We start from the raw sequence: 10,146 nt of genomic DNA, 5'->3' as shown, positions 1-10,146 counted from the left end.
CCCGGCGCACCGCCCCCTCACGGCGGGGCAGCCTGACCTGAGGGAGCTTCTTGTACGTCCTAGGGTTATTTTAGCCCTGACGGACTCTGAAAGAGTTGGCTAAGGCACTACCGTCCTTTTGCTGTGTTCCCCAGTGTTGTGGCGGGGCAGGGTGGTGTTTGTGTGTATGAGCCCCCCTGCCAATCTTCTGGAAAGGTTTGCAATGCAGTGAGCAACACTCATCAGAGCCATGAACTCAGAAAGTGTTACCTGTTGCCTGTGGCATAATTAGTCCAGAAGCTCTATGTAAGTTGTTATAAACATTTGCAGAGGTGTTTCGATGCCCTCGCCTCACCGTTTGAGAAGGTTTTTCCTAGCTGCTCTGCCTTAGTGCAGGGGTCATCTGGCCTTCACTAAACCTTACTGCCCTGTGCGCAGCCACTTGGTTGTTTGTAGATAAACTCATAGCTTTTCCTGGAGACTTTTTTTGCCTTCTTCTCCCCTAGGTGAACAGTGCTTAAAATTTTTACTAGATATTTTTGTTGCTTACCATTCCCACTGCCTTTGTGTCTTTATTTTCATTTAAATAATAAAATATCTGTGCTTTCTAGGGCAGGTGAGGTTACCTGGCCAGGCAGTCATTGAGTGTGGGCTTTGCCTCATTACAGGGGCTGATTTGGAAGAGGGAGCCAACTGCCACCCAGCAGCACCTGTGTTACATGAGGGGTGAGCACCCTGTGTCCAATGCTCATCAGAGGGCTGAAACACCTCGGTCTTTCTCAGGTAATCTGCACGCCCTTACACCTTGTCACACTGCAATTGCATGTGAAGCCTTTTGTGGTCTGGCCATTTACACTGAAATACAAGACCTCAGGCATGTGCAGCTTTGGCACTAAGATCAGACTGGTGAAACCTCCGATTCTGTAAATCTGTTTTGTTAGATATTTTAAGAGTCAGTCTTGTCTTCTTGGCTGTAAATAGTGTAATGAATTCATGTAAAGGAATGAAACATGAATTATTTATCCACCTGTGTTTCTGTGTAGTGCAATGAGTGAAGAAGCATTGCTGACTCAATTATCTGTGCATATGGATTAACTAGGTTGTGGATGGTCTGTGCCACAGACATCAGCTGAGACAGCAGTGTGACTACAGCTGTGTTGTTTCACAGCTTACCTGACTCCAATGGCATTACAGCTGCTTTTGTAGTGTAGAATCATAGAATTATCTAGGTTGGAAAAGACCTTTAAGATCATCAAGTCCAATCGCTAACCCAGCACTTCCAAGTCCATCACTAAACCATCTTCCTAAGCAGCACACCTACATGTCTTTTACATAGCCCCAGGGATGGTGATTCTACCCCTTGCCTGGGCAGCCTGTTCCAATGCTTGACAACCCTTCTGGTGAAGAAATTTTTCCCAAGATCCAACCTAAACCTCCCCTAGAACAGCTTAAGGCTGTTGTAGAATAAGTGCTTATTCTAGCACTTGTTACTTGGGAGAAGAGGCCCACACCCACATGTCTACAACCTCAGGTAGTTGTAGAGAGTGATAAGGTGGCATGTCCCACCCCTTACCCCTGCCCCCGAGCCTCCTCTTCTCTAGAATAAATGACACCAGTTCCCTCAGCTACTCCTCCTAAGACTTGTGCTGTAGACCCTTCACCAGCTTTGTTGCCCTTCTTTGGACACGCAAGCAGCAAGAAAGTTACAAGACTGCTCATGCCACAATTGCATCAACCTGTTTTTCTCTCAACTTCACATGCCGCAGTCAATATGTGGTCACTGCATTAAGAGCTGCTGGTTTTTCAGCTGTGCAAACCCTCTCTGAAGTGACCTTGGATTTCTTTTTAGTACCACTAATTTTGCCAAGCTCTCTTACCCTCATATAATATAATGCTAACAAGTCCTACCAGACTTTTGGTGGCTTTGCATGGGATCACCGCAGGTTTCTGTGTACTGCATTGCTGGAATGGTAATAATAGAGAAGGTGCTGTGGTGGCCAGAGGCAGAGTGGTTCTGGATAGCATCTGCTGCCTCCAGCATCAATTATCCACATTTGGCAGGAAGGATGTAGTATTTTTAATGTTATTCTGTTGCAAGATCTCCCATCACTGGAAAATTGAAAGGCTATATTGATACAAAAAAATCAATGTAGGAATATATTGATGTATTTCCCAAAAGACTCACGTTCTTTTTTATTCCTCAAAACATTGATTCTGAAGATGACTTCATGCATCAGATCCTAAAGTAGTAATATGGCTATTTGTGACTTCTGAAGGTAAAAATTCAACAGCTAGATTATTCACTCTTCTATTCCTCAGTCCTTTCATTTGAGAGCAGGGAAAATACGCAGAAGGAAATAGTTATGAGTCAGCTTGATTGCAATTCAGTAAGAAATTTGAAAACTGGGTCCAACATCACAGGGGAAAAAGCATGCAGTATGATAGGATTTCAAAATTTCCATACTACCTACCTAAATACACCTGCCTATCTATTTGCTTAAGGATGATTTTATTTTTTAAAAAATTCTCAAAACGCAAAACACATCAAAAAGTTTAAGAGGAACTATTCAACTGTGCAATATTCCAGACTATGACTGTCAGCCCAGTTAATTGCTAGCTTCTGGAAAACCAAGGTGTTACAGTCACCGCTTGGCTTTGTTCTGCAATACAATGCTACAGAATGCTGAACCCCAAAGGAAGGTAAACTCCCTGCCACCACAGGTTTTTCTGGTTTGTTGTTATAAGTTATTACAATCCCCCACTAGACAGTGTTTAGTTCCTTCTCCTCCGTAGTTCTCCTATGATTCCTTCTTTCCACTCTCCTATGTTCCTTAACTCTTGCTACAGAACATGAGCCCTACATTGCTTTTGTGAAATACTGCAGCATTTACTTTGAATGAAAAATACAGCACATTTTATCAGCTTGTGGATTGTGGAAGTGATCTTCACAGCTAGATGGCAACAAAAGAATTCCATTTGACTTCCTTCAGTAAAAAGTGAGAAATGTAATGTTGTGAGAGCATTAAAAGCAGCTGCCTGACTCTAATGTCAGGAACAGTCTCCTTCAATTTAAATATTTGCAATAGCCATAATTAAACACTTAGTAACTGGCATAGAGTTAAAATAGAAATATGTTACATCATCTTACTGCTGTGCAGATTTTAATTCAGATTTATATCCTCCATGGCTTTGTGCCTAGAATAAGTCTTGTGATTTAAAGACTGTTTTACACAGTATAGAAATTGTCAGAGGGCAAAGTATCTTCTAGGTGAATAACAGAATTTTGACTTTTTCTGGAGGCAGCTCCCTAAAGAGATCAAACAATGTTTTGTTCGAGGCACACTGCATCACCACTGTTCATTGCTGTGTCATTTAATGGCTGGTGGTTCAACAGTGCTTAAAACATAGAGCTTTGGTAAAAAAGAAATATTTTGACAATTTTTCCTTTCTCTCATAATTGTGTATCCTGGGCTTGGCTTTGTCACAAGGTTTATGCCAAGGCCATTTTGGTAATAGGGAGATCAAGCAGTAGTGGTGGAATTGCGTTATTTCTGAAATTGAGTGGTTAAATTTGGTTGATTGGTTAAATTTTTCTTTCTCCTACTTTGACAGTCTGATCAGCCCTTGAGAATAGGAATGCCTTTTCCATCTTCCAACCTAAACAATTCTGTGATTCTGTTATGTTCTCCTTCAGCTTTTTAAAGACTGAAAAAAATCTGTATCTGGAAACAGAGGGGTGGTCTGTCTGGGCAACTGAATCCAGACTTTGGTCCTGGAGGCTATCACATCGCATCTAAACCTTCTAAACAGTTCTTCCCTCATCCTCTAAAAGCGGTGTTGAAACTGGTGGTCCTGTTAAACACAGTTACTGTCATATAAGAAGACGTATTAGGAACTTGGGCTGACCACGCCTTCTGAAAAAGATGCATATGTAAGCAAATGTTGCTTGTGTTTTGCCCTCATTTTTATTCTTTTGCAAGATGAGCATAGCAAACCACAGCATAGTATACAACGATAACAGAAATACAGATCTCAACATTCTTACCCAGATGTATGCCATTCTGCTGTAGAAGCTCTGATGTTAAGGTTTTAGTTTCTTAAGACTTTTGATTCTAACAGAAAAAAATGTATCATTATAGTGTAAAAATAAAATTCTATTACAAAATTTAACACATTTTTATTCTGTTGTTCCTGTATGACCTAATTTTTTCTAATCACATCGTAAAGGTGAAATAAAGATTAAAATTCAACCTTGTAGTAAGTAGGCACACCTGGGAGATTTCCAGCAGGCCTGAATTTGTTCCAAATGTATTTTATTTTACTTCGGAGCGCAATATACAGACTGTGGCTCCACTTCTTGCTGCCTTATAGGCAGCCATTTTCTGGCTGTTTCTCTGGCCCTGAAGCCACGTTGAAGGTTCTTGAACTGTCTTTCCCGACTCTTTTCCAGTTCGTTCCAATGGTTCAATTGCAAAGAATCCTGCAGGAAAGACACACAGGTGATCAGACTGCAGGTAATACACTGGTTCTCTTTAAAGGATACCCTGAACTTCTGTTTGATAATCTGGCTGGCTGTCAACACAGTTTATTTGCTAATGTGATTGGGAAACTTGTCATCATCAAACCTAACATGACGAATAGAAAAGAACTCGAGTGGGTTCTCCAGTTTTAGATGAATTAAACACAGCTGTAACACTCCACAAAATGTTAAGTAAAGGTAAAACTACATCTGGATGGTTTGCAACCTTACGTTCTTTCTTTGCCAACAGCTTATTCTTGAAGCCACAAATTAATAGTTGCACAAATCCTATCAGACTCTAGCGGTTTGCTTATTCAAAAGCTGGGTTCACAAGGAAGCATTCTGAAAAAATCTCAGAAAAACTGCTACTTTTTCAGCTGATTTTTTGCTTAAAATGGTAGAAAAATAGTATTTTTCATTAATGGTAGCTTTTCTTATGGTTAGTTTCCCAAACTGCAATATAAATTCTGTTTTATTAAGAAGATGACAGTGATTTATCAATAAATGTTACCTTGACTTGTATCAGCACAAACCCATTGGGCCCAAAGGGCCATCACAAATGTAACTGAAGCCACAATCTGGAACTTTAATACAAGGGATTAGTGTCACTTTTTTTCTACTTCTTGAGGAACCTAAAAGGTAGCAGTACAAACTGAATGCCAGATAACTATTGCATTATAACTAAGGAAGGAATTTTCTCCTGTAGTCACATTTAACAACATTTTCAGCAATATGCAGTTCAACTGCAATAAAGATGCTGCTGACCATATCTGACCAGAATTGAGCCACTTCCCTGTAGTAACATTCGGTAGGGTCATGCAGAGCTGAACAGCATGGATGGAAGATACACCAAAACAGCTAAATAATTTAGTAACCTTTAATTTTTTCTATTGTTTTTTCTTTTTTTTTTTTTTTTTTACAGATGTCTTAGCATTTCTGAGGAACATAAACAAAAACACTGACATCTTAAGAGACTTACTGTGTAAAGCTAAGCTGAAGAACAAGACAAAATCTAACATCAAAATAACTTTCACACCCTGGCTTTTCTGCTCATTCATATGACACCAGAGCACTCATACAGACCCACATCAGGTAGTCAAAAGTTCCAGTTCTGAATATATAATTTATCTTTGTATATTTTAAAAATGTCTCACGTGTAGTTATATGGCTGCTTTCCTTTGAAGTCTGCATTAATTGCTTCTACTTTACTCTGGACTCCATTCAGCAAAGTGTTTAAGCATGCATTCAAAACCTCAGTTCCAAAAGCCATCCCAGTTTAGGAAATCCTTTCTTCAAATAGGTCTTCATTGTTTTCTATGCTAAAAAGGATAGAGCCTAGTTGTCTGTATAAGCACCTACATGTTTTGCTTGCCTGAAATGGTGATTCTGAAGGCAGCAAACATTGATACTCTGAAAAATTGCACTCTCTTGTCTGTATAAGCACCTACATGTTTTGCTTGCCTGAAATGGGGATTCTGAAGGCAGCAAACATTGATACTCTGAAAAATTGCACTATCTTGGTTTTTAAACTATACATACTTAAAAAATACAGTTTTCTTCATTGAATTCAGCTTCATATAACTTTCTCACGAAATAGGTGAAGAGTTATTATTATTTTAATGGATTGGGAGATTTGGTTCTAATTCTACATTGGGCTAGTACAGCTTTTAAAAAGTGATCCATCATGACTGTTCAGTGTTCCATAGGCTGTGGCACATGTACTGCTGCTGGTATGTGAACCACTTCTAAATGTTAGGCATGTATGAGGCAATGGCAGAGGTGGCATCAGGAGCAGCAGTTCCTCACCGCTTGTCTTTAGACACTTGCCAAGGAAACACAATCCGTGTGAAGCAGCACAAAGCCTGTAGGCCTACTGGTGTTGCCATCCCATGTTGTGGGACCAGGCTGAGGGAAAGGCAAGGTAAAAACCTTGGCAATGATAAACTGTAACCTGTCTTGGGTGAGAGAGGGGCTGAGCATCCCAGTTTGGTGCAATGGGATGTGTGTGATAGGAAGCTGAGAAAGACAAGAGTTAGAGACAGGGGGAAAGGTGCTGTTTTGATGGGATGAGTGTATGGTAATAAAAGTGGGAAGCTAGGTGTCGTATGGATGAGTCCTACTCTGTGGTAGCAGAATGTGTGACAAGAGGTGAGGTCAAGGCTGTGGTTTGGAGAAACTGCCTATGTAAGGAAGCAAGGCGTTGCTATTGCCAGTCATGTATGGCACCATCTACCTCTGCCCCCCTTGCCAGCACTGACAGTTGAGCAAAGGTCTGTGAACAGCAGGTCTATTGCAGAGCTTTTCTCCTTATGTAACCCCTGGACCTTCCTTGATGAGATGCTGGTTTTCTGGGTCGTAATCTTTAATAGTCCTGCTTGCTTTTTACGCTCCATTGTTTTTTCTGCAATCCTTTTCTCCAGGTTTAAAATGCGTTCATCTTTCATAGGCCTTTCACCAGACTGGGACTTTCTTTTCTTTTCTTCCTGCCTGTAAAATTGAAAAGAAGCAATGAAAAGGTAAAATAACATCAACCCACAGAATAAATCCATCTGAGCATATATTACCGTGATAATAATGAATTTGCTCTTGCTTCTGGGAACCAGTTAGACTCAAAAGAGGTTTAAATCATAAAGCTTGAATGTCATATTCACAACTTGCTTCTCATTGTTTACAGAACAGCATTACTAAACAGTATAGAATAATATCTTCCCACAGGATGCCATGATGACAATATCTGAAGTATTTCAAGCCTGACATGACTTTCTTTAGAAAAAGCATGTGCAAAATCTGTGGTAATACTGCAGCTTTTTGTTTATGAGAACTATGGAGTTTTCCTTATCAGATCATCAGAATTCATCTCAATTGCTGTATTCCTTGGCAAATGGAGATATTCTTTTCTCTGTAAGCTCAATGCCTAGATTCAGAATCTATGGGATGGTGATGTATTAATTAAGGTTAGTTGGCCTAGGTGAGCATAAACTGATAGCACCACGTGCAGCATAAAAGTAAGGCGTAAGAGAGAAGTTATTGGATAGTCTGACTTCCTCCCTGCCACCCCCCTTCTTTTGTAGCTATTTTTTTTTCCACTGGAGTTTACATGTCATCTGTTTTTGCTTACTTTCACCCAACTGGCAAAATTTACTCACAGTCTCTTCATGTAGGTCATACCATATTCTAATTAATATTAGCACATACCAGTGCTTCACTTAATGTCCAACTTTCTCTTCTATTCAATATTGCCCTTGAATTTGGCTTGATCATGGCAGTATGATCAAGCTGTAGTATTAATATTATGTCATAAGCAGCTGTGATTCTCTGGCAAATTCAGAGCTAAAGGAAGTGTCAGATCTACCAAAGAATATATATAATTATATGATGTATAACCAGGTTAGATCTGATGCCTTCTTTCATCTGGCAAGGATAATTTTATAAAAGGTCCTTACGTATTGCAGTGGTGTGCCACATTACAATTGCTTTTACCGGAAACCAGATTAAGACTCCAAAGGACCAAGAGCAGAGTGCACTGGGGTGTTCAGTGGATACTCTAAGTGTTGTGCTGTCAGTGGCAGGACTACTTTCACAGACAGGTTGCCCCTTGGAAACGTTTTACATGAGAACTCTTCCCTTATCTCTTGAGTCTTATACCACAGTGTTTTCAGTGTAAGTCACATTCTTCTCAAGGATCTGGAGGAGAGGGAAGAGGAAGTTCTTCCTGATGCTAAACCCACCAATTTGCTTTAAGTGTCTCAAGATTCCAGGGGTGCAAATACCTCTTTCATCTTGGGAGAGGTGGCTTTTGTCTGCCTTGCTAGCTTCACCTTTGCTGAGAGGAAACACTCTGTAACACCAGCTATTCTTCAGAGTAGCCATTCCCAAAATCCGAAGGAACTGGATGAAGGGGAGATTTGACCTGTGTTACGATCTGAAATGTGACTGTGAATGCTAAAGTAGGGGCACAGTTTAGCCTGGCTTCTCATTTCCAGTTGCTTTCCTGAGACACTTCCTGAATCTCACTGCTGTTTATGTCATGCTGTCTGGTTAGGATAACACTTCCTTATCCTTCTTAATACTGTGATATACTCTGCTACACTGAGATTAATTTTTAACACTATTCTGTAAATATAAAAATTATGTACTATCACTTAATCTAATTGAGAACATGGATTATTTCTATTTGCATTGTAACAAGACATTGCATTCAGGGGATATAGGAGAATATAATAAGGTTTTATGTAAATACTTGATGATTAAACATTGTCAGTGGGAATAAGCAACAAAACCTTTCCTTACATGCAAATCCAGATTCTTGTAAATACAATTACAGGAAATACAGCATGAGGTTTAACATCAGGAAGCAGCAGCAGCTGCTTCTGAATTAACATTGTAAACAGTTGCTTATCCTCAGATTAATATTCAGTCCTCTTCTAGATGAAGTCATGTGCCAGTCATCTACATGATTCCAAAAAGCTGCCAATCCCATAGATTTTAAGATGCCACACCACATCATAAGAGAAACTTAAAAAGGGGAAGGAATGAAAAAAGAGATTTTAAAATTCAGTTTTTCTGTGATGGTCAGTTGAGAACTTTCAGGACTCAAGATAGGAAAAGCTCATATGATCTCTTTCACCCCATATCAAGTAATTCCTGAGGAAGTAAGGTATCAGCCAGTCAGACTGGGGTAGTACATAGTCAGAAAAATCCTCTCCAGATTCAATAGGAAATTATGTGATGATTGATGAAAAAATATGAAGAAATCATTTTAATTTTACGTTTAAGTTTATTTACCAGCTACTGGTATTCAATGAGTACTTTGAATGAGAACCAATCTTTAAGAATCATACCAGTTCCTAAAACATAATGTCAAATTTTTGGTCCAAAGGAGAATTTGTTAATTTTCTCAGACAAGAATCATCCATCCCTTTGTGATCTGCCATAATTAAAAACATATTTCCCTATGTATTGGGTTTGCATGGCCAGGTTTTGGTAGTGCGGAGCTACTGGGATGGCTTCTGTGAGAAGCTGCTAGAAGCTTCCCCCATGTCCTATGGAGCCAATACCAGCTGGGTCCAAGACAGATCCCACTGCTGGCCAAGGCTGAGCCCATCAGCAATGGTGGTAGCACCTCCATAGGGATAACATGTTTCAGAAGGGGAAAAAAATCTGCAGAACACAAAATTGCAGTGGAAGAGGGGAGTGAGAATATGTGCGAGCAGCAGCCCCGCAGACACCCGGTGGGTGCAGGCAGGGCCGGAGGGGCTCCAGGCGCTGGAGCAGAGGTTCCCCCCCAGCCCGCAGTGAAGGCCATGGCGAGGCCAGCTGTGCCCTCAGCCCATGCAGCCCGTGGGGAGCAGGGACCCACCGGCCGCCCGGGGAGGGCCCCAGGCCGGGGCAGGGGGTGCCCAAGGAGGCTGTGACCCTGTGGGCAGCCAGCGCTGGAGTAGCTCCTGGCAGGGCCTGTGGCCCCGTGGGGAGAGGAGCCCCAGTGGGAGCAGGGGCAGAGAGTGAGGACCTTCCCCATACAGAGGAAGGAGTGGCAGAGACAGCCTGTGATGGACTGACTGTAACCCCCATTCCCTGTTCCCCTGCACTGCTGGGGTGAGGAGGCAGAGAAATCAGGAGTGAGGTAGAGCCCAGGAAGAAGGGAGGGT

The 10,146-nt window shown here is 41.2% G+C and overlaps 1 protein-coding gene across 3 annotated transcripts in view; it reads right to left on the bottom strand.

Annotated features, from left to right (window-relative positions):
- Positions 1-3,945: 3,945 nt before the first annotated feature.
- Positions 3,946-10,146, bottom strand: part of CFAP99 (cilia and flagella associated protein 99) — a 63,704-nt gene continuing 57,503 nt past the window's right edge. Inside the window, exons 15-16 of one of the 3 annotated variants that reach the window (XM_027815551.2) lie at positions 6,732-6,985; positions 3,946-4,459 (exon numbers count right to left, since the gene is read on the bottom strand). In XM_027815551.2, coding sequence (XP_027671352.1) covers positions 4,293-4,459; positions 6,732-6,985 — 421 coding nt within the window. In that variant the 3' untranslated portion in view covers positions 3,946-4,292. Of the gene's footprint in view, positions 6,986-10,146 lie in introns of all 3 variants that reach the window. The other 2 variants (XR_003563181.2, XR_003563182.2) reach the window with 2 other exon arrangements.

This window comes from Falco cherrug, chromosome 1, assembly GCF_023634085.1.
Source record: "Falco cherrug isolate bFalChe1 chromosome 1, bFalChe1.pri, whole genome shotgun sequence".
Classification (NCBI taxonomy): Eukaryota; Metazoa; Chordata; class Aves; order Falconiformes; family Falconidae; genus Falco; species Falco cherrug.
The sequence above is the reverse complement of the archived record's forward strand: the minus strand, read 5'-3'. Positions and strand labels throughout refer to the sequence as shown.